Source organism: Passer montanus, unplaced genomic scaffold, assembly GCF_014805655.1.
Source record: "Passer montanus isolate IOZ18808 unplaced genomic scaffold, ASM1480565v1 scaffold9, whole genome shotgun sequence".
Lineage (NCBI taxonomy): Eukaryota > Metazoa > Chordata > Aves > Passeriformes > Passeridae > Passer > Passer montanus.
In genome coordinates, this window is record NW_024374367.1 from 912788 (window position 1) to 938496 (window position 25709).

The 25709-nt window shown below is 39.4% G+C and overlaps 1 protein-coding gene across 12 annotated transcripts in view; it reads right to left on the reverse strand.

Annotated features, from left to right (window-relative positions):
• The window catches only part of DOCK3 (dedicator of cytokinesis 3), a 187856-nt gene that overhangs the window by 137864 nt on the left and 24283 nt on the right, over window positions 1–25709 (reverse strand). For all 12 annotated transcript variants that reach the window (XM_039734182.1, XM_039734176.1, XM_039734181.1 and 9 more), the window contains exons 3-5: window positions 21922–21962; window positions 20049–20104; window positions 17420–17516 (exon numbers count right to left, since the gene is read on the reverse strand). In XM_039734182.1, the coding sequence (XP_039590116.1) occupies window positions 17420–17516; window positions 20049–20104; window positions 21922–21962 (194 nt within the window). The remainder of the gene's footprint in view (window positions 1–17419; window positions 17517–20048; window positions 20105–21921; window positions 21963–25709) is intronic.

Sequence of the window (25709 nt, forward strand, 5' to 3'; positions counted from 1 at the left end):
TTCACCCTGTGAAAGAACATGTGAAACTGAGGAGCTTTAAACTCTGGCACTGAGCTGATAGCCATCCCATAATACAGCAGGAGTGAAAACAAATTACAATTTAGCAGTTAAACAACAAGCACAAAAAAAAGAAAAGCAGAATGCAGGAAATAGGATATAAATTATAAATAAAGCCTGGTTTTAAATATTTGCTTTCACTCATTCTGTAAAATATTCAAGTCTTTGGTAAATAAAAAATTAAAATAGTTCAAAAATGAGAGGAAGGATTACAAATAAAAAGTTAAGAGAAAACAGGTAAAACTCCCAGGATAAAGAATTAATTCCAATCTCTTCAATTTAAAAATGTTTGTTTCATGTATGCGACAACAGCAGTGCAAATATTTGTAAAGGGACTTGAGGCTGGCAGTTGTTAAAACTGTAGATTTTAAACAAATATCCCAATAACAACAGAATAAAAATCTGTTTTTTTCACTCTGGGCATCTCATTATTCTAGAAAACAGTATCAAAGCATTCCTGTCAGTGTAGAGTGCAGGTAATTCCCGAGCTTTTTTCCACCTATTTTAAATAGGGTCACCTTCTGAGGTGGAAGTTGGGTGTTTTCACTGGGGCTCAGGATGCTCCACAGACAAAAGCCAAATGCAAAGGAAGAAAAACATCACTGCCCAGGGAGAATGGTGAAAAGCTCCAGTTAATAAATGACAGCCAAGCAGTGTCAGCAGCATTATTTGCTGCCTAGCACGTCTGGCAGAGCAGGGCCCTGCAGGACACAGCTGATTCCCACCTGCTAAACCTGCCTGAAAGGCAAAGGAACCGGTCCTGACTCAGCCTGACACCTTCACCAGGCAACTGAACCATTTCTGCTGATCTCCCACTCAAAGATATCCAAAATATCTGCTGTTCCCTACCGTGTTTGAAACGTAGGAAAACCCAAAAAAAAAGGTATTGAGTGTCAATCTTTTCCACAGCTTCTATATAAATAGCCAAAAAGCATGTCCTCACCAAGGAGATGAGTCTTCAAAAACCACAAAGAATGTGTTTAAAGGGGTACAAGAATTAGCACTTAATCTCTGAAAGGCATCACTACTCAAAGACTCCTAAAAAACCATTAGTCTTTTACATGAAATGCTCTTGCCTGAAAGAATATAAAACCCATCAGTGCAGCACATCCCCTACCCCATAGCATATTTTTTTTTTGTATTTTAGTAATGCTGTTTTTCAACACAGCTGGTCCTGACTAAACAGATTTAAAGACTCATCCATTCCAAGACTATAAAGGATTATTGTGATTATCTAGTCTGACTTCCTGCAGGGGCACATGCCATAGAAACCTGCTCACAGATTGCTGCAACGTACTTCCTCCAGAATAATGTGGCAACAAATCATCTAAAGTACAATCCAGTCTTGTTTTAAAGATATCAGCAATAAAGAAACAACTGCTTTCCTTGATTAATCTATTGCTAATCACCCTAATTATTAAGAAGTGCCTTCAATAGTATTCCAAATCTGTATGGCTCTGCTTTGTAAATACTGGGATTTGTCCTCCTTTTTTTTCTTTGAGAGAACTGACAGATTGTTGACAGATTACCACAATTATCAATCAGCTACCTGCAACCCTCCTCCACATACCCATTTATAAGTCACAATAGGCTGACTCCTCACTCAACTTCTGCAGTTTGTCTGAGCAAATGCGCAAAGTAATCTCTTCACTCTGTCAGGTTTCTGCTGGAACATTATTCTCACTTTTATTTATTTAATTATCTTTCTATTTTTATCTATTATACATCAAGAAGACATGGATAAACAGGTAATTCTTTCAAGCAATAATAAGAATATCCAGAAAACACGATAATTTTTAAAGGTTGGATTTCACTCTGACTTTTTAGTCTAGAAAAGACAAAATTACAAAAATAATTTAAATCAAAAACTTGCAGGAAAGAGAAATGGAATGATCTCTTCTCCTTGTTCATGGCAAATACGATGAGGAATAATAAGAAGGAGAGAAGACTGAGCATAGGCTTCAGAAAAAACCTGTAACTCTGTAACTCATATGGCCCAAAAAGTACTGCATTTTTGAGAAGCAGCAAAATACCCACTGCTGCAGATACATTTTTTTAAACAGGCAACACAAGCACACTGAAAATGCCATAGGTGGACATGAAATTGCTGTAAAGGACTCAGATGAGCTGGAGATCCACTCCAGGCTGCCCCTCCTAGGACTCGCTGCCACCATGGATCACCTTGGAACCTTTCTGGCTGCTCCCCATCTATTCTGCAGGACACTGCAGCATCAGTAGCAGCTGCCCAGCAATCACCTCATTAATTTATACCGATCACCTTGGAACCGTTCTGGCTGCTCCCCATCTATTCTGAAGAGGACACTGCAGCATCAGTAGCAGCTGCCCAGCAATCACCTCATTAATTTATACAGAGAATTTTTAAATTATTCTCCCCCTCTGCCCCTCCAGATGCCCCCTGTCTAGAAAGGCAAGACTTCTTATCCTCTTAGCTGCCAAAAGCAAGGAAGAGGCTGATGTTGGATTGCTTTGCCATAATAATGTTCCATCATGGTAAGTGTCACTGCACCTCAGGACACAAACACCATCTGTGGGGCCTTTCTATATTTGGATGTATTGGAGTCGGTGCTGTTTAAATGAGCCAAGTGTCTGACAGAAACCACACCATTTCTGAACTAATCATGGTTTAACTTCCTATTTCTGCATCATCAGCAATTTCTATGTCACTGATTTTTCCTGATTGCTATTAATAAGACTAGTGAATAACAGACTAGAACACATCCCTGCAGGTCCTATTACAACCAGCAGCACTGAATGAAAATTCTCCATTTTCAAGTGCTTTCTTATCAATTCATCTGTTTTTAAACCACTTAGCAAGTGCTAGATTTAATTCTACACTTAATTTCTTTAATCATTGTGCCAAGGGAGAGTTAGTTAATAGCATCAGATACTGGAAATTCCAGCTAGATAAAAGGAAGATGTTTTTTCCCTTGTGGGTGGTAAAAATCTAGAATAGACATTTTCCAAGAGATGTTGTGGGTTCCTCAAAAATATTCAAACCTCAACTACACAACCTGCTCTAATAGGGTCTGCTCTGGGGAGGAGGTTGGACTGGAGACCCCCAAAAGTTCCTTCCAATCTACCCAGTTCTGTGATTCTGTGCATGTAAAACTGAAGACACAGCAGTAAAACTCCCTGTGTGCCAAGTGAATATTCCTCATCTAATTCTACCAGATTTTTAAAGCTGAAACTCCATGATGGAGAAAACAAGCACAGCAATAACCAAAGTTCCACAATAGAAGAGCCTGCAGTTCCAAAAATAGTAACTCAGCCATTAGACTATTACCAATAATATAAAAACTCTTTTTCTGGGTAACCACTCAGTTATGACATTGAAATTTAACGCTGTGGCAGCACAGCCCATTTAATCCACCAGAAATTCCTCTCTGAATTGCCTTCTGCTTCACAATATGGATGAAATTGCACTGCAATCCTTCCCACGGCAGGAGCTCTAAAATCACATTTCTTTCCTCTACACAGCCACTTATATGCAAGAAATTCTTTTTTTGTTAGACTGCATTCAAACTGGTAAACAGGTTCAACATCAAATGGCAGAAGGGTAGAAGAAATCAGGAAAGGAATGGTGATGGCTTAGATTATTCAATCCATTGCAAGGTCCTGGCCAAGCCAACTTGAGGACCTCTAGCACAAGATGTTCCATGAGGCACAGCTCTCTCATTTCCTCTAATAAAATGGAGGAACTCCAGTAGAAAATGGTGCCATTCACTGCACAATAAGGTTCTCAAAAAAGCAGCTGAGATAGTACCAGCGTTTGCATTGGAAAGCGTAAATGTAAAATGACAAACATGGAGTACAAATGGTTCAGCCTATTGTCCATGTGTAAGAGAATTCTGGCTTTTCTTTTGCAAAGCCTGTCAACTACCCAGATATGCATTTCCCAGATTTACTGACAAAAAAATCCCCTTGGAAAATAGTAGTGGAATGTGTTAGAGGTGTTAAAAAATTATATATTTAAACAGTGTATGGCTTTTCTAGGATAAATAAAACTGACAACTAGAAAAAATTTATTTTAGATTGCTTCACACAAGACAATTCTTTTTAAAAAAGGAAAGTACACAATGTCTGTGTTTCCTCTTTCTGCAACTATTTTAATACCAGCATTCTGTTCTTTATCTCACACAGCAATGCAGTGTCTTCAAGAGAAATATCAGATCATAATTATGTTCCTTCCAGAACACTGAGCTGTTAACAGAATAACTGTTGAATGGAAGTTTGCATTTAGCTGTGTTTCTAATGTAGATTTACACGATGACAGCAGCAGTATCACAGTGAGAGCTGACAAGCCTGGCAATTATTGTCAGATCCAGACAGAACACTCACCAGCTACTTCAGAGTATGACACCAAAATCCAACAACAAGCCTAAGTGGCTCATTAAAATCATCCTCCTGACTCTAAACTTGTCAGTGATGCTGCTAGTTCCCCAAAAACAAACTGCCATTCTGTTTCTGTTCTGTGACACAAGCAGCAGACAAAAACTGGCAGAAAACTTATTGTTTGGTTTGTATCTTCTTAGCACTTGATTGGTTACAATATTTTTTTCCCCTTTTGAAAGGCAACTGGATATGCCCATTTCCCTATCACTTCTGCCTCTTCAAGAAATAACTGCAACATCTCTTCACATCACTCCTTATCAGCTAAATGAATTGTCCAGTCAATTTTTTAACTGCAGGAAAAATTAAGTCAACACTTTTTTTATTGTCCTCTTTCATAATAGTTAAAGTAACAACTAAACAGCAACAACTGAGTTGTTTAGGAAAGCAAGTATCTAACAAAATTCAGGAAATAAAAGAAAACACAGTAAGGTTTCATCAAAATAAAGGCTGGGATTGACTGGGAAGTGCCTGCCAGGGAAAGGGAGATGAGTGGTTAATGAGAAGCTCAGATTGGGATCCTGAAAAAAAATGAGACCAAAAGGGACAGATGAGAGGAAAGAGTCAGGTGGAAGAAATGGGATAGCTGAGTTCACTGCATAAAAGTACAAATCAAAGTTTCCCAGTATTTAGGGCGGGGTTTCTGTCTGTTAAACATCTGAGGCCACTGAATCACTGATAGGAGTTCTGACAGACAAGGGGGCAGGTCCTCAGAGCACAGTCATGAGCCAGCCTGAACTGAGCCACCACCCCACACAGGGCTTTGAGAGCTCCACAAAGGTGACAGGGTTTGATTCTTCTGAAAAAGTACACCTTATGTAATAGGCACCTCCCAATTCAAAGTGACAGGTTAGTTGCTTTTTTTAAAATTATATTTTGGAAATATAAAAACATACTACAGCTCTCTAAGGATCCAGCATGTTCCATAACTTCCAAGATCAAAAGCTTCCATCATCACATACATTTCAATGAAATTAAAATACTAATAATACCTACATACAATAAAGTTGTTTGGTTGTTACAAAAAACCCCAAATCCAGTGAATAAAATCTTATTTTCCTCTTCCCTATCTTCCATTCTAACAACTATTCCATAATTAACACTTTTATTTGTAGTAATTTCATTAACTCTATCATGAAAACCTGCCACACACCTGTTTCTTTACAATGTCCTTTTCATTAGTGAACACACAAGAAAGATTAAAAAGAAACCTTTGCTGCTGCTCTTTCCCTGTTTACCCAGAAAATAAGATAATTTTCTTTTACTACTGTAAGCCACTATTCTATGCTACATTTTAGAAGTTCATTAAATTTCATCTAAGTAGCTTTGCAAGCATGTCCTTTTAATGAGAAAATAATAAGTCCATTTGACAGTAAAGGCACTTACCAGCACTAGGCACTCACTGGGCAGAATCTCACCTGCAGAGAAACTGCAGTGCAAGGTAACTTGGCACAAATTAAACTTGAGCTATTCGGGTCACAACAAAAATTCTGATACCAAAAATGTTACTACTTTACTCCTTAAAAGTGATCATTTCTGTGTAACTACCTTTAAAGTGGTAACTTCCCTGTGCACTCTGAACAGCCCGCCAGGTCACATACAGGCCAGAAAGAATTTATTGATTATTACCTAAAGTTCTGAGACTACTGAAAAAAAAAGCACAGAGAAAGGCATAGATGGGTTCCCAGTATGAAATTACTGCCCTCAAAACTTTACTGGCCTACCCTAAAAAACTATTACAGGCTGTCAGTAATAGATGTGGAAATGCACAACACAAGGATCACTTCCAGGACTTTAACACCTGTTTATGCACCTGCACACAGTAAAGTGAGCTTAAGCTAATTCATAAAAGAAAGCTGGAATAATTATTCTTAAATTAAAGAAATACTTTCAGTAATATCACAGTCAAAAATTGATAAGAGTTTTTGATAAGCATCAACTTTTTGATAAGTTCAGCCTCCCAGCCAGCTGCCAAGTGACCGAGGGCCATGGGGCTGCTCCCTGAGGGGTGGGTGGCAATGGCACAGGCAGGAGGGGACAGCAGGGGACAAAATGCCTCTCTCAGCAGCAGTGCTGCCTTACAGCAGTGTGGAGAGTCCAGAGAGGTGTTAAATAAGTGTTCCTCTGCTTGTGACAGGATGCAGGCTCAGCTCTGTTCCTGAATGCCTCTTGCACAGACTACAGAACAGGCATTCACAAACCCCCCATCAACTCAGGATGTATCAGAAAGAATAAACTGAAATCTGCTCCATCAACCACAATTTAATTTAGATCAAACAGCCAATGCTTGAACAGCAAAGAACATAAAAGACACCACTGTTTGCCCTGCTCTGTAAAGGGCTTTGAACTCAGACTTCTGTCACTTTGCTGAAACAAACACACACTTCAGATAACGAACTCAGGGCTCAGCATCTTCCAGATTTATGAGAAGCTCTTTCAGCTCAGCGAGATTGCAAAACTCACACCCAGCTCAGCAAAACACAGTGAAAAGAAAGAATTAATATAGTTCTATTGGCCCTAGGAAGCCCTATGCCAAGTCACAGGAGCACACAATCTCAACTGCTGTGGGTAAGACTTGGACCAAAGAGTAGACCTTAAATACCATTTCCATAAGCAGCTAAATTTCTTTGAACCCCAAGCTATTACTTCTCCCTGCAGTAGGGGAGGTTGCTGGTTTTCCTGGGTCTCTGCAGCTGCTGTGCAACACCCCAAGCCCCCTCAGCCACAGCCCTGGGGGATGCAGGGTTTGGCTGGGCAGTGCTCAGGCAGCTCCAGCTCTCGCTGTGCCCTTGGCAGCTGCAGGAGTTGGTGCTGCAGCAGCACAAACTACAGACCACATCCCCAGGAAGCCACTGATAAAAGAGCTACACGTATATTATCAGAAAATAATATAACCCTACACATGATTTATGTTTTCCATTATTCCAGTGACAGTTTTTTCTGTAATACATATTGGATCTCATCTAAACACCCTGGATCTTGACCTACTAGTGGCAGGAAGCACTGGCAGGAAAAAGAAATGAGTATTTGTTTTATAAACTGTTAGGGTGCCCTAAATACCTTTTGGAATTAATTCTTCATATCACCTCTGACGGATTTCTTCCCAAAGGCAGTATGATATTTTCAGGGATAAGCATACAATCAGAGTATCTTTCTCACTAAACAGTACAGTAATGGCAGTGACAGCAACTAAAGACTTTGAAATCAAACTTGGCAATCACTATTCTTTTGATATTTAATCAAAATTTTATGACTGAACCCAAAGCTGTATCTATGACCAACCAGCAAGCATAAGGCTCTACTCTTAATGAAATATGAAACAAAACCACCATGGAATTTACAGGAAGATGAACACAAAAAAATGTGAGAACCTGAGAGTTCCAGTACTCTCACAGAAACCTCTCCCAATTTTTTCATGTTTCTTTCTTTTCATTCCTTCTATTTTAAGCAATCACTATGTGTAAAACATAGCATGATTAATTTCTATTAAACAATAAAGCTTTATGAAACAGACAGAAGAATTTCTGAAAGGAGAATGCATTTCTCCAAAGGCCATTAATCACTATTAACTTAAAAATAAGATGTAACAACAACCATTTAAGAAATTATGTGAGCAGTTCCCAAAGATACAATTTATATTAATTTTCCCCTTCTTCATTCCAATAGTCACCAATAAATTGTTATGAGAAGTCTGCTCAAAGAGAAAGTCAAGAATTCAAGAAAATGTGGTTAAACAACAACTGAAATTAGCCTTGCTGTCTGTGCCTTACAGTAGTTTTTGATTGCATGACCACATCCAGAACCTCTCTTTATTCTGACTGACCCAGGAACAACCATATAGAATTTCATTACCATTTGTCGCTCAACATACAGTTCTTAGGGCTTAGTTCACTAAAAATTATTCAGATCTGACCATAAAGGTAGATATTTCCTATTCCTAATATTTCTATGTAACACTGAACATCCAAGTGCTTTAAACCTACAATATTTTTATGAAAACATATGGAAGACCAGAGATGTATTACCTTGGTTTTACAGAGAGATTGAAGTTCTTTTCAGAACCCTTAGGGACAAAGTAGACTGGACTGGGAACACTGGCATTTCTCTGATCTCGGATGTTTGCCTTTGTCACCCTGCTCATACTTCTAGAACAGTTTTAATTTACCAATTATCCCTACATTATATCCAATCGTGTGGATGGAAGCTGAAATAAGAAAGAAGAAACAGGTCTTCAATAACCTTAAATATTTTCATTTCACCTTAATAAGTCATGTAAAATTAATTGTCTATCCATTTGCCAGGCTTACTACTGAGTTTTTAAATTGAGATGCATTTTTATCCCTGTTTGTTTATCAACCATTGCCTCCTCTCCAGCCAAATGCAACAATGCAGAGTAATCAGATTTGGCAGCCCAAGTGCTGGCTGTCCACTGCTGCAGCCACAATGTTTGCTCACTGTCACTCCAGTCACAAAGGATTTACTCCACTTGTGCTACACTGATCCATATAACACTGATTTTCCTACCCCTCCACCAGTGAAACTGTCTGCTATCTACTCCTCTTAGAAAACAAGTATAATTTTGTTGTGTATATATGCATTTAAATTACAATAACTATTAATTGTATATTCTAGTTGCCTTTTTCTCTCTCTGTCTTAAGGACAGAAACAGCAGAAAGTGGCATAAATTAGGATAAGACTGAAGGACACTTCTTGATACCACATGGACCACAGTGCCATCCAGGCTGCCAAAAGGACAGATGTTCTTTGCTTTTCTACCGAACAACAGTTTCTGTCTTCTATGAAATTAAATCCAAACTGTCTTTTTAGTTCCAGTAAATACCCCCGAGGGATGATCAGCCTCTTCCTTTGTAAGCCCTATCCATGCACAGCACCTTGCTCACTCCAAAAAGCCAGACTCCCAGTCTCTCCTAGCCCTTGTCCCCCACTCTTAATTTTCTGTTCTTTAAAAATCAAACCCCTGTGTTTCCTCAGTCTATCTCTGGAACACTAAACTCCAAACACATGACCACTTGCCTGTATTTCAAATACAATTCTGTAACATCAGCAGACGTAGAACAGCCCAGGTGATTTTCTCCAGTGACAGATGAAGAAACTTCAAACTTCTGTTCAATTTTTTGATTAAAACCTTCTTTCTTTCACTTAATGCAATTCAACATTCAGTGTGCTTACAGTGAAAAGAGACTGTTTGAAAGCATCTGCAGGTCAGCCACTGGTCTCCCCTGAGTAAATTCTGTTTCTTTGTTGGTTTTTCCCAGTTGGTCTTAAAGCAGCATTCAATAAAATCAAATTCCCATGTTTTAGTATCACACAAGATCTTTACATGTGTACTGTAGCACTGTTTGCAGCACACATATGGCAATACTATTCAAAGAGGCAAGAGCTCTTTGTTAACTATAAACCAGTTAATACTTGAAAAATTTAATCTAACAAACCCCCTCCAAATCCTCACAAAATTCAGTATCACACAAGATCTTTACACGTGAACTGTAGCACTGTTTGCAGCATGTACACGGCAATACTATACAAAGAGGCAAGAGTTCTTTGTTAACTATAAACCAAAATACTTGAAAAATTTAATCTAACAAACCCCCTCCAAATCCTCACAAAATTTGCTATGAATGTCAGCATCAGTAATAAAACTACTGTTTTATTTACCAAAATAAAAGAGTATATTACAACCTCCATATCAATGACTAAATAACACTTCCCTGCAAAGCAAGAGGTTATAAAATACCCTGCATGTCATCTGTCACGGTAGGACTTGCAAAGGACACCAGAAGGTGACTTATATTTAATTCTGTCTTTACTTTTAAAACCTATTAAAAATCTATCCATCTCCATGGTAACTCAAAACGTATACTCCTCCCACACAGTCTGATTGATAGTTCTTAGTTTTTGTTTTATAGTCAACCTTTTGTTTGCTTGAAAACACATAAAAACTGTTTAGTTGATCCTAATAATCTTAAAAGATACCATAAATCTGTATGTGGCACTTAATGAAAGGTATTGCATATGTGGCTCCTTGTTACACTGTTGTTTAAACCCAATAAACTGCCATAACATCCTGTGGTCTTCAAAGCAAAGTAAATTTCAAATCAATTATAATAGATTTTCAGATTTTCATGGTATAAGACTTGCTTACAAACAAATTTTATTTTACCCTCCTAAAAACTTACACCTACTTTTAATTCCTTAGAGCTCAGAGTCTTTCACAAATCACTATGAGAGACTGACTACATAAAATTTCTTAAAATTAAGGAAAGAAAAAATAATAATTATGGGAACCTGTTATAACCTTAAAATATGAAGCACTTGAGCTGAACTTCAGCAAGTTAGTACTAAGGGGAGAAGTGTTGAAAGGGATTGCATTTTATAGCGGGAACCTAATAAATATTATGTGTAATTTCTACATGAATACTGCTCTTCCAAGGAAGAAATGTAGAGAGAGGTCATGACATCCACCAAAGACCTCCAAGAAACCACAGATGTAAATTCAAGTCTCAATTTGACACAGCAAGAGAAGGGCTTCTACACAACTTTCCAACACACCTAAGCAGCACAAAATTCTCTGATTTTACCTACAAAACCTTCTAATTGCCTAAGATAATGAGGAGATATAAATCACACTGTGAGACTTATACATTGAGGTCTTTATTTTGGTCCCCACAACTCCAGAAAGATGGGACAGACTGGAGCAGGTCCAGGGGAGGGGCACAAAGATGATCTGAGGGCTGGAGATCCTGGCCTGTGAGGAAAGGCAAAACCAGCTGGGTCCTTTCTCCCTGGGAATCCCAGCCCAGTACTGCAGCACCAGCACAGCCTCCCTAAGAGGATGGAGGCTCTCTGTCCACAAGGAGACACAGGGAAAAGACAAACAGCAATGGGTGTAAATTGCACCAGGAGAGCTTTCATCCCAATGGAAGAAAGAAACTCCTTTCAATAAAAACACATTCACTGGATTTGGACAAGGTGCTACATAACCCCAGGTAGGATCCCTTTCTGACAAAAAGCTGGGCCAGATGATATTTCAAAGTCACTTCCAACCTGTGACATTCTGGTTTTTCTCCAGATTCCCCCTCCACGAGTAAAGATACTGAGTTATACAAATATCCACCTTCAGCATATAGTGCTGAACTGTTTATTATTCTGCATTCTCCAAATCATTCTGCACACGCCCATCACAACCCAATCAAGAAAAATCTTCAACTATTTTCTAGTAACCAAATAACAAATCTGCTAAAAGTCTCAGATTCAGTTGCTAAGCAATGAGATGATTTCTCAGTGCACTGTTCCCTCTGAGGGACTGAAGAACTAGATGCTCCTGGAAGTGGAAATATTTACTCTTCGTTTCCCTCATATGCTGTGCAGCCCTTAATGAGACTATCAGCTGCCCCAAACTCCCATCTGAGTTCCTGGTCACTCCATGAAGATCCATCCTTCACTCCAAACATAGAAAGATATAAAAATATCCATACCACAGCTGAACACTATCATCCAGAGTCCTGTCTTCTAAAGTGATAACTCTGAGTCTCTCTGTTAATGTCAACTGAGGCCAGACCACCTCTCCAGATTCTTTTAAAATGACTCTCATAAACCTGAACAATCATCCTAAAGGAATTTCCCTTCAAGGTAACCTTGAAAATGACATGAAAATAAGAAAGAGGGCCATGTATACACCAATACTGTTTCTGTACATCTCTCTTGGTACAAATACCTCATCTTTCCAGGAATCTGCTTGCACAGAATTTAAGAGTGTATTCAATATGCTCAGCCTTGACTTGAAGAAATTCTGTTCCTTGAAGGGAGACCTTCTGATACAGCACATCCATTTCAGGTCATGTCACATTTTCTTCTGCCTACAACTTCAGAAAATGCCTCAGCAATTCCATGTTTTATCAGATGTGGAGCAAAGCACATTTCACTGAATAAAAATGTCTCCTAGAACACTCCCCATAAGAGTAAACTACCTCAGTGTTTCAGTGAATGGCATTTTTCAAGATGAGTTTTAACTAGTGCTTCAATTTTAGGGACACCCAAACCACCCAAATCACATACCTGCAATTGCACCAAGTCCTGCTACCCACTCTGTTCCTTAATAGGATCCCTCAGGAAATTTAAAAGGAGCCAATGGGAAATTGGTTTCACACTGAGCTGGCAAAAATTCCATCTATTCCCTACACCATGAGGTCTTACTCCTGAAAGTGGACAAGAAGTCACCCCACACATCCCCCACCCCCCATTGCATGAAAGTAGCAAATTAATGTTATTGATCTGACCAAACTCTAAATTAGGCAATTACATTTGGTCTCTCCACAGTCATCTGCTCTCTCAACAGAAATAGTCCTCACATCACATCGGAGACTCTGAGGAATTTTTTTTACAGTTAAAATAGCTACTGTGCACCAACAGTGAGTTTCAGTGATCTCCTTAGCTGACTTAAAAACTCACAGGAGTCTTGTTTGACCTAATTAACAAAAGCTTACAGAGAACTTGCAGATCCTTTATTTAGAAGTAGTATAAAAATAACAAATCTTATCAACACATACAGGGTAAGAGAGAAAGTTAACAACCTTACTGGCATCATTTTGCTGTCTCAACAGAAGTGAGTAGACTGGTGTGGGTAACTACCCAAGAGCTGCACACACCCATTTCACTGTAACAAATGCAATTTTGCATCTTTATCCACCTCTGTGCCTAAGCAAGTCTCCCCAAGGTTTTTTCTTGCTTTTCTGCTCTTTTCCTTGTCCCTTCGGAGCAGGCACAAGAACAGGCTCAGCTGCTTACAGTGCTACACTAATAATCTCACTTTTCCTTTCTCCTCCACTCCAAATTAAGTGCAGGACTGGGGGAGGGAATCACTGGCATGTTTTGCTTATTGCCTTTGCAATACTGGGAAACAATAAGTAACCTCTTCTAAATTTCTTAGGCTTTCACAGAAGAACATAGTTATGGTGTCCAAATGAATCTAAAGAACAACAGAGTATTGGAGCCAGGCAAAACACCACCACAAGATACTGGGTCTGAGCACCTACTGACAGCACTCAAACACATGAGTGTGTGCAAACACACACACAAACATCTGGCCAGCTGTGGGTAGCAGTAACCCCACCCACATTACCAGCAATTCCAGTGGCTGCATAGTACAGATTTTAAACACTGAGATCCACACTCACAGTGAACTCCCTCCTAATGATTTTTACCACAGCAGTGAAAGTAGGAAAAAACAAACCAAGTAGGTCAAATAGAACAGTGGCTTTTTTTGCCAGAAAGCAGCTACTAAATCTCATTGCTTCAGTGCTCATCTCTGAAGCCTGGATACAGGATACAGCCTGGATACAGATCAGAAGGCAAAGAACTGCTTCCATTTTCCAGTGCCATGACATTGCCTTGTCTGCACACAGATTACCTATTGAAACAGGGGAAAATGTGCTCTTCAATAGAATCACAGAATGGTTTGGGTTGGAAGGGACCTTAAAGCTCACCCAGCTCCACCCCCTGCCATGGGAAGGGACACCTTCCTTTGTCCCAGGTTGCTCCAAGCCCCTGTCCAACCTGGCCTTGGACACTTCCAGGGATGGGGAAGCCACAGTTTCTCCAGGAACCCTGTGCCAGGGCCCCACCACCCTCACAGTACAATTCCTTTTTCCTTGTATCTAGTCTGAATCTGACCTCTTTTCATTTAAAACCAGTACCCCTTGTCCTATTGCTATGGACCCTGCTAAAAAGTCTGTCCCCAGAACCATAAAAGTACTATCATCTTTACTCCTTCATTAAAAAATAAATATTTAAGTTCCATTCCCAATTACTCCATCTATTTAAAAATAGATTATTTTTAAGTAGGCATAGAATTCTTAACAAGGTTATAGTTTTTTGCTAAAAATCCTATCCAATATAAATAACAGATTCTGATATTTTCCATCCAAGTTTTATTTATATTGCTTTCCAATTGAAAAAAACCTCTGACATTTTCAAAAAAAACTTGCTGTTTTGTCAGTATTTAAAGAGTTATATGATCAGAATCCAACTACTTAGAGCATAATTTGTTTTCACAGTAAAGTAAACAACACATCATACATCTTTCTATTTCAAATTCATTTCAGGCACAGCCCTTTCTCTGTGAACTCATTACAGACAAATGTCTTTTTCTCCTCAGACTGAAACTTGGCTTTCACCTTGATAGCAAAAATTTAAAGAATATCACAGCCCTGTGCAATGCAATGATCTCAGGCTAACATTTCTAATATATATTTCTCAGAAATCTAAACTAGAATTGCTGCACAACTCCTGTAACTCAAACCCATTCAAGCTTCCCCACGCACAGTTTATTCCCAGTACTGGCACGGGCTCTCTGTGGTCAGAAGAAAATGAGGAAGATTCCCAATATTTTATACCAACTAATTTTCTGCAACTGTCTCAAAGCTGTGCTTTACTTCACGCTCTCATTTCTCACTGTTCTCCTCCTCCCTCCAATTTTCTGTCAGCAGAACTTGCTTATCTTGGAACAACACAGCATCCCTCTCCAGGCAGTGTTTTAATCCCTGCAGGCTTCCTGGGTATTACATCCCAGCTCCCATTGTTTCACTGAGAGACAAACACAAACCTTACAATGCACCTCAACAATACTACCAAGGCAATTGCTGGGCATTTTTAATTGAAACAAACTTGGTCTTTCAAACCATAATCCAGGTAGGGAGTTCACCAAAAAGCATGAGATGGACATTTGAGCCTATTTGGAGATGTTCAGAGAGGCTGCTCGCATTGTTTGGCAGCCCCAGTGACCAGTGAAGGGCCCTTTGCAGGCACTGACCTACTGAGAGTGTCTGTGCCACAACCTGTGAATTTCCCCTGCAGTAAGAAACATTTCTACAAAGCTGACTAGGCACAGCAGCATGACAAATAACATTAATTACATTTCTTAGATGATTCTTGCTACAGTTTGGGAATAATAAAAATTTCTGCTGCTGCTGATCCAACAACAAACAAGGACTTCCATTTAGTCTTTCAATATATTTTAAGGTATGTCCTTACACAGCTTCCAGCCTGAACACCAAGGATGAAATTCTAGTCCCAGCTCTGCCACAGGCACCTCAATGCATTTTCTCATGCTTCCAATGTACAGCCCACAGATGGGACAAACATCAGTTACCCCCTTAACAATGGTGTAAATTGTTCTGCCAGAAAAGCTGTGCTACTGTCTCAGTGGAGATAAGAAACCACTGAAGGTGCTCAAACATTGGCAGCTTGGCCCAGCGAGGCTGGGGAGTCTCCATCCAGAAGGAACTCAAAACCTGCCTGGTGCAGTCCTGTCAGCCTGGTCTTGCTGACCCTGCTTAACAAGGCAGCTGATGATCTCCAGAAGTCTCTTCCAATCTAAACAATTCTGTCTTTATTTCTATATTAGAATTTTTAATTTTTCCTAAGTTTTTGGGAAAAAAACCCCTACAACACAAAACAGTGTGTTTTTTACTCAGAAGCTCTGCCAATTTCTTCATCATGGAGCAGATGCCTCCTTCCAAAGTTCTATGAGAACAGTAAATTCTTTCCCCTGTTATTTAAGAATACAATAATGTTTTGTGCAACGTTATAAGAAATATAATGAGCTACAATAGAAAGCAGTCCCAGAAAGAAAAATCACTAAATGAAAGTTTATAGCTAGAGCTTTCTCTCTCCTTCCCCTCAAGGAACTGGTGTTAACAATAAAAAAGAAATACTTTAGTAGAAAGGAAGCTTAGCTCATTTGTAGGTAAAATGGTTCCCCTTTTTCCAATTTAATACCATTGCCAATATTACTGTTGTCATCTTCAGCTGACACTGGGGAGAGGGGAAGAAAAAAAATTTACAGGAAGAAAACAGAAAACATCATTTTATTTCTATATGCAGAGAGGTATGTGTATACAATGGAAAAAGGAGGAGTACTAGGTGTAAAGAGTGGTATAAAACATGACATAGACCACGTTCCCTGCCCCTCCTCCATTAGATCAGATGCTCCTTCCCAAGAGAATACCTCCAGGGACATCTGAACCACAGAAGAACTGGGACCAGTTATGATTTCATAAGAGTTGGATTGCTTTTTGAAGCACAGCACAGAGCTGGTTATGCTGGAGATGCACTGGACTCACTCCACTGGATCATTCCTGGTTGGTTTCCTAGCCATGTAACTGTTGTCACTGCAGGTTTAAATGAGGAAACAAAGCTCCTGCAGCTCTGTGCAGAGGTATTTCTCTAAAGGAAGGACAGGAAGGAAATGCAAGCTTAGATCACCTACGGTTCTTGATCCTAGTCCTACAGTGAAGGCTTGCAATTACTAAGCTAAAAAAGAGAAAATAAAAGCCAGGAAAAAATACCTTCAAATGCTCAAGTTTTTTATCTGCTGTGTCATGGGCTTTGGCTATTAAAATGTAAGAAGAGAAGAGGGATGAAAGCAGAAGTAGGAGACATTATGTGGCAGCAACTGAAAATTATATAAAAAAAGATGTGTATAAATCTCAATACACTTATCCTAGTGTCTACTTCTAATTTATGGAGGAACAATTGTACAAAACCTCCCATAGTTTGAGTTCTCCTTTCAGACTCTAGATATTAAAACAACTACTTACAAACTGTGCTGAATAATTTTTGAAGTCTTTGATGGGACTTGCAAAAGTATTATAATATATTATTTCTTACATACTTAAGATCACTTTAAAATTGTTGCCTTTCCTTATAACAATCAAATTTTCAGATCTGAAGGTAGAATTTCAGAACTGCAGAAAGTTCTAGTGTACTCCATGTGACTCTCACATGATCCATTATTCTGCAGTTAGGGAGTCCCCATTAAATACAAGGAATCCAACAATTCTGATATTGATTCTCATGGATTTTGAGTGCACAAAGGCAGGCAACAATTCCCCAGGGTACTAGAGATGTGCAAGGAGAGGAGCAGTGCTCTTACCACATACAGCTGTTTCCAGAGCACAGCCCATTCCTGCAGCGTTGCTGTGACTTCAGTCACCACAGAATCTTCAAGAGGAACAACTGTTTCATATTGCCTGTAGAAAAAGAGAGGGGAAATTAGGAAATGTACCCTGGAAAAGGTAGAAAAAGAAATGTGACAGCACAGTAATTTGTAGAATTCCAGGACTTGAATTTGTTCAACATAAGGAGAATATCTTAAGGAGATCATTTTGTCTGTTGTAAAACTGAAGCAACTCCAGAGTCTTAGCTACTGTTCCTCCACTACATTCCACAAGATTAAGCTTATGTGCAGCATTTCCTGGTTACCTGTTCAAAAGACATCCTGTCATTCTGATCAAGGTCAATTAAAAGTTTTCATTACTACAGCATGTTAAATTAACTTGCCTGTGAAGTGGGGTCCTTCACAATTTGGGTCCCTTTCTTAAGCCAGTCCACCCCTTTTTCCCCCTTCAGTAATGTTAGCCCATATCAAAACTACTCAAAATACCTTCTGTCTACCAACATGTTCTATCCAGAAAGCTTTTTCAAGCTTTTTCAGATGAAATCTGAGGGATCTGTCCTCTAATCAAAAGAATAAAACTTGTTCCTTTGTGGTAAAGATTTTCCAAAACCATTAAAGGAGAACCACAAGAGTGGATTGGACTGAAAGGAACTTCAAAGCTCATCTCATTCCATGCCCTGGCATGGGCAGGGACACCTTCCACTGTCCCAGGTTGCTCCAAACCCCACCCAACCTGGCCTTGAACCCTTCCAGAGATGGGGCAGCCCTCACCACCCTGGGCAAACTATAACATGTTCTATCCAGAAAGCTTTTTCAACAGATGAAATCTGAGGGATCTATCCTTTAATCAAAAGAATAAAACTTGTTCCTTTGTGGTAAAGATTTTCCAAAACCATTAAAGGAGAACCACAAGAGTGGATTGGACTGAAAGGAACTTCAAAGCTCATCTCATTCCATGCCCTGGCATGGGCAGGGACACCTTCCACTGTCCCAGGTTGCTCCAAACCCCACCCAACCTGGCCTTGAACCCTTCCAGGGATGGGGCAGCCCTCACCACCCTGGGCAAACTATGCCAAGGTTTCATCACCCACAGCCTAAAATGTCTTCCTTAAATGTAACCCCATCATGCCCTGCCTGATTCGTCCAGACCCTGCCAAAAGCCCTGTCCCCACCATCTCACAAGCCCCTTTTAGCTGCTGAAAGGTCACAAGCAGTTCTGTCCAGTGTTCTCTCCCCTCGAGGCTGGCCAACCCCACCTCCCCCAGCCTGTCCTCACAGAAGGGCTGCTCCAGCCCTGGGGACAGTCCCTGTAAGTCTCCAGGGGTGTTTGGGGAGGGCAGGGACAGTGAGTAGTGGCTGTGTCGTGTTCACGACCTGCCAGCTTCAACACATGCTCTGTTATTTCACAAGTGCTTAAAATAGCACTTGAAATATATTCTGAAATAAAGCATTTTCAAACAAAACCTGAAATAACCATGCCCCTCTGGTTCAGAACTGCATTATATTGTTGTGTCAATTGGTGCATGAGGATTTGATACTTTTAAACAGTACATCAGCTTTCCTAGTAAGTACCTGAACTGGTTGCCCTTCACAAACTCTAAACTAACATCAAGGACTAATTAACTACACATCACAGGGAACTGCTCCTTCCCCTAAGGGGAGTACACATTAGGAGTGGTTATTCTATGCAATATACAGCATTTTATTACACCCTAAAATTAGGAAGCATCACTATTACAGCAGCCCTTACTGAGGCCCTTTGGGAATAAATCTACAATTCAAGACTACCAGAAGTCACCTGTTTTTCTGCAGGTAGTTCACTAAGTGCCATTTAATACATTTTATCTTCCACATTTAATTTGTTGCCTCAGGTCACTGTCTGAAACACTGCAATTATAAATCTCCCCACAGCAGCCTTTATCTGGAATATGCAAGTAAAAGCAGCAGTGAAAACACAAGGTATTGATTCCAGGAGTCTCAGTCAATCTCACAGGAAACGTTGCAGGTTCCAGAGCCCCCAGTGAGTAACTTCCCTGACATGACATTTCCACCAGTGTTCTTATTCCCATTAACTGAAATAGACCCACTGCCAGCAACACATGAACACAAAGAGAAGGGCAGAAGTTTTCAGCAGTGCTCTTCAGTCACTCTTTGGGTGAGCTGGGGAGGGCTGGATCCTTTGGAAAACATTCAAGGTAACACAGCTATGACTGAAAATCTGTAGGTAAATGAGATGGGCTGTCTACTGACTGGTGTCTCCATAACAAATAGGAAAATCCAGGATTTTGCCAGTGAGAGAACAAGCAGAAATGGAAGAATATAAGTAGAGTTCTTTAAATGCGTGTGTTTCAGATGATACCTCTAAAGTTACAATTTTATGAGCCAAAGCAAACAAGAGTAACCATCAGTCATCAGACCTGATTCTTGCTATACTAAAAACAAACAAATCACCCTCCCCAACCCTGTAAAATTACATTTAACTTTCAAGCCCTTATACACAAAAGATACAATGAACAAAAACATCTCTGTAAGTTGCAATAATTATTTCTTTGTTTCCCTTCTAGATAAAAAGCACTGTAGCTTAAAAAGAAGGAAAAATACTCACCCTCTGTTACTGACAATTGCCTTTTTCAAATGAATATAATTTGCAGGAAATATTCCCTGCAAGAGAAAAAAATTCTGTCCGTTAGAAAAGTACATTTGCAGTTTTCAGCACTGGCAACCCAGGCCACAATAAATAACTTCCAATATATCTATTAAGAACCCTCCAAACAACAATGTGCCAAAGCTGCCAGTCAAAACTCTACATTCAGATTAGTACCAACTGGCTGTCTTAGGCCAGGACACCACACTGGACCAAACCTCTACCTGGGAAGGTCAGAAGAGTGGCTCTTCTGCAGTTTGCAGCACAGCACCTGCAGCTCCCAGAGCAGGCTGATGCTGGTTAGGAGTAACACAGACAGGCTTAAAAAGACAAATTAAACAAAAACTAAAAGCTCACCATCAAATTTGCACTGAAACCCCAAGGGCAGAAGTATTCTATTACTTGCCTACCCCGGAGCTGTCAGTTTTTCTCCCTTTCCAAGGCAAAGCTGTTCAAACCCACTTGGGACACCTCCAGTTTTTTGTCTTTTACTGTTCCCACGAGGGCTGGACTCCGACCTTGCCTGTGCCAGTGTGCTCTTGTGTGTTGAGACATGGGGAAAAGAGGCAATTGAATCCAACCTCTTCCCAGTGTTCCACATTCTCTGTAGAGCACATGGCCCTGAATCCTAACAGTCTGTCAGTTGTAAGAACAGCAACCTGCACTTCAGTGGGAAATACAGAAGCAGCACTGGAAAACTTTGGATTAAAAACCAGCTGACAGCCTCTGACAAAAATGTCAGCAATCAAGTGTGGGCTTTCACTTTTTAGAGCTTTAAAACCATACAATTTTGAAATAAAGATTTCCAGGGGGGGGCAGGTTGAAAGGAATATTAAGTACATAAGATTCCAAATGCTAAGGAAAATTCCTTCTTGTTCATAGGCAAGACTCAAATTATAGAAGGAAAAAAGCTGAATCTAAGAGGAATGGCTTCATCAGGAAAACAGTCAATGTGCTTGCTTTCAGCCACATGAAAATCCAGGAAGAAAAGAAATGCTATTTCACTTCCTTGTCTGGTTCACTTCTAGTTAATGCTGCTTATTTCTGGTATCTAAGAAACCAGGGAAGGTTTGAAGGGCTCTCCTATCAAAACTGAATATACACACAAAGCAGAAGTACCAACACACACAATGACTGCAGACATTTCATTAAAAGAGTATTATAGTCATGACAGTGTAATACAGGTAATTTTATATTCCATAATACATAGGTATTAGGTAAACATGAGGAATCAGGTACTCTTCTCTCTTTAAATGCAAGCAATATTTAAACCAACAGGTAATAAAGTGAAGCTCAAATAGAAGCACCTATTAGCATGTTTGGACACAAACACTTAAAGAAACTTAGATGTCCTCACAAAAACAATCTCAGAACAGTCAAAAAAGTTCTCCAAGAGCAAAAACAATGGAAAAAAAAGACAACTAAATCAAATGGTTAAACTGCAAAAAAATCAGAAACCACCCCCAAAAACTTACAAAATCCTTTTTCAACAAACTTTTTTCAAAGTTGTCTTACATTAATAATTCAACTTATTAAATGTGTTCTTTAAAATGCTGCATTTAAGCAATGCAATATCACCCACCCATGCTTTTCTTAGGGGAGTAGGGTGGAGAGGATCAAACTGGATGAGATTTACAAATGTTGAAAAAATTCCATGTTACATGTCATGAAGGTTTCTGATCCTTTGAGTGATTAATGAGTATCACTCAATTTAAAAAGAAATCCAATCCTCCCACAGGAAAAAAGTTAGAGAAGGAAAATGAAAAGTTGACTGGAATGTAACAGTATAATAGATATAATCTGCCATTAGATTAACAAATGTATTCATGCTTACCTTGACACTGGGCTTCTTAATGGAAACACCTCTGTACCAACCTGAAACCAGATAAAACACATCATAATTATTTGTAGCACTGCTGTCTTTACACAGAAGCAAACTGACTACAACTATGCGGTTACTGAGATCATCTAAAAAGCCAGCTGTGCCTTACAGAGGTGAAATTTTTAAAAGATTTTTTTTGTTAGGGTGTTTTATAAAAATTACTTTTATTTTGCTCTGCAATAATGACAAACCCTTAATAACCAGCAATGCTCTTGTTTCTTCACACCAGGAATAAAAGCAGATTAGCCAGTTCCCATACTAACAATCCTTAGTCAGTGTGGTAAAGATTCATTCAGCACTCAGGGAAGAGTTTGCACTGAACTCTTCTTCCAGGCTGGCACATGAGTCTTGTTGCAGTGTTTATCTTGACAAAATCTCCAGACTTCAGAAACCTGTAAAAGCCATTATCATACATTTCTAATGCGCTTTAAACAAATATAAATTCTTTGCATGTGTCTGGTCTTACGTATGTCTGAGTAGAGAACAGGCTTTAGGATCTAATTTACAACCCCATTATTATGCTGGTATTCTCCATCAGGAAACAGCTCCAGACAGGACAATAAATGAGAAGTAAAACACAAAGCTGCTAAAGTTTCAAGTTAAACACAAGAACCCAGTTCCTGCTGCTTCCCACAGGTGACAGAGGTGTCACTGCAGGACTCAGCTGGGAACAAAGGGGCTGAAGACCTCCCCCAGCTGAGGAGTGGCAAAGCAGCACACTGGAGCTGGGCTGGAGCAGCCCCAGGCCTGCAGGGGGACAGTGGGTGCCTTTTTGGGGAGGGGGCCTGGCTCTCCCCAGCCACCCCCAAAACCTGGCCAGGCCCAGCCAAGCTCAGCCCCCAGGGGTCATTAGAGCTGCAGCCAGGCACAGCCCTCACCTGCCAACAGCCAACACTTCCCTTCAGCTAAATCCACTGCCATAAAAAGTCCTCTCATCTGCCCACTGACTTCCTACTCACTGGCTTTTTCCCTCCCTTATTTTAAATTGCACTGGCAGAACCTGCCAGTAATTTGCTATGGAGAATAGAGAAGAACAGAACAAAGTAACTGGGTATTTTGTCTCTCAGAAAAACAACTTCAGATTTGACTGAATTATAATAACAGTCTCACTGAGAGAATCAGATGTGGGGAAGAAGGCCTTGAATTTGCTTTAAAGACAGCTTGATAGTCTTGAATTTTTATTTTGTTTTAAAAAGTGAATCTAAATCTACACGAAATAAAATAACTGATGAATTCAAGACAATTTCAAACCTTAGTACAGAAAAAATGTAAAAATTAAAATCTTTTGTATTACATAAATTTCTCATGAAGATAGGACATAACACAAAGATTTGTTTTCCTATGAAATCATTGTTTATATTTTAAAAAGAAACTATTGTTGTTTTGAATTCATTTTAGTTAATCAAACTTCAGGGCAATCATATCAATAGAAACATAAATGCACAAACAACACATACAGATCCTTAACATGAGTGATTTCTAGAACTCACACAACTGTGCCCACACCTGCTTTTAAGCAACAGATGCTGCATATTTTTAAGGTCACAGAAAAAATAAATGCATTTATCCTATGATTCACTGTTACTAATATTAACTACAGTCTGTACCTCAGAAATAACCAGACATTTAAGCTCTAAGACAAACAGAATGACAAACTTCTTGGTAAAGGGGGAAAAAGTGATTTTATCCAAGTTTTTGAACAGACCTGTAAAAAAACCAAACCCAGTAAAGGGGGTGACCATTAATAATCTGGATCTGCAGGGTAGTAAACAAAAACCTAGCTAATTTCTGAAGCTTTTGTTCATTCCAGAACAAATTTTCAAAGTTTACAAGCTCTGTGTTTACAGAGTTGTGAAAAGCAGGCAAGGAAGGACTGTGAGCAATCACCCAGCTCCTCCAAGCCATGTCTCCAAATCTCTCCTCACATTTAGTCTGGTTTAAAGAGCAGCCAATCATTTATTATCAGGGCTGAACAACACTGCACTCCTTGTCTGTGGAAAATGGTCCCTACATCTGCAAAGCCTGGATTCCAAGGTATTTCTGCACCAAATTCCAAGGAAACTCAATTTCTGCCACTCCACACAGACCATTTGAAAGCAGTGATGTGGCACAGGCAACTTTTTAGAAGAAATTTCTTTTAGAGATCAACACTGGCCAGTAAAACTGCAGGTAACTTGTGAAATTGTGGTATAGTACTTGGAAATCTGGCATATTTATGTCAAGTGGAGATGGCAAATCCTCACTGGACAACCTATTTCAGTGGCTCAGACAACATGCTTTCCTCTTACAACATCAACTTTCTTTGATTCTATTTAAATATTGGATTTTTTTTTTCTTTTGGATATCATGGAAAATATTTTGTTGACTTCCCTCTTGCAGTATTCTTCATATATTTGAGAAGTTGTTACATTTCCTTTAATCTTATAAATTGTGCTCTCCAGATCTTACTTTTTCTTTTATTTTTATCTTTTTTAATGTAGTATAATTTTTTAAGTCACTCCTCTCTATATTGAGTTTCCCTCAGCTCTGTGCAAGCAAAAGACAGTCAAGGAGCTCAGCAGAAGCTGAAAGCCCCACATTGTAAAATGCACAGCTCATTCTGTATCACAAAGTAAAAGCTATGGGAAAAGGTATAATGCTTTTTTTTAAAGGCACATTTAGAAAATTGCATCTGCATTACATTATTCCCTAAAATGAACTAAACCTGCATTCTGGAATTAGTCTTAAACACATTAATATTGATGTAGTCATTTATCTTAAAGAGCATTTGTTTTGGAGGATTTAATGACAATAGTCCTCAAACTGAGGCAGGTGCTTCAGCTAATTGTGACCCCAACAAGCACCCCTGGTTAGACACAGCACTGAGCAAGACCTTTGGGTGTCACTGCACTGCAAACAATAACTGCTAATATTTCAGACTTATGGCATGCATTTAGTGACATGTGGTCTTCAGAAGGTACTGACTTCACAGAAATGGTGAAGATGGGATTTAAAATCAAGGAGAAAAACAGCTATAAAGTGACAAGAATTTAGTGAATAAATTCATGTGAAACAATGATGATGCCTGCAGTGAGATTGGGCGGGGAGCCAGCTGAGATGGCTGACCTCAATCAGCTAAAGGGGAATTCCACACCACATACAGCATTTGGTACAAGAAAACCAAGAATTAGTCTATCAGACATGCCACTGGAAAACTGCCTGTACCTGTGGAAATCCAGTGGGGGAACTTAAAGCCACATTAGAGAACTGTTGGACAAAGACTGAAAACCCCTCTTTCCAAAGGTGTGTCACACTCAGGAGTCTCAGCAGTAGTGCAGCCCTAGTTAAGTTGCAAAAGGAGCTCTGGGGCAGTCCTGCACATCTCAACCTCTTCATTTCAGTGACTGGAAGAGCTACCAATGATTTTTTGATCTTTACTTGAAAGTGTGTTGAATGAAACAGGATATTCTTTCTAAAAGCCATCTCATAACCTTTTTCAGATTTCCACTTAATCCACAAGAGGTCTGTCACATGGAAACAGCTCACCCCTGCAGAGGACTCGGTAACAAAAAAGCAGAAGCATCCTAATTGAAAGATATTGATCTACTTTTCAGAAAAATAAGATCAAGTATCAGTGTTAAGTAAAGAATCATGAGCTGCAGACTGTAGGAAAAAATAAATTCAGCATATAATTTCTTGACAAACAAAATTCTGAAAAGAAATTACGTAAGTATTTATGGTAAATCCTAAAGCTAAAATTT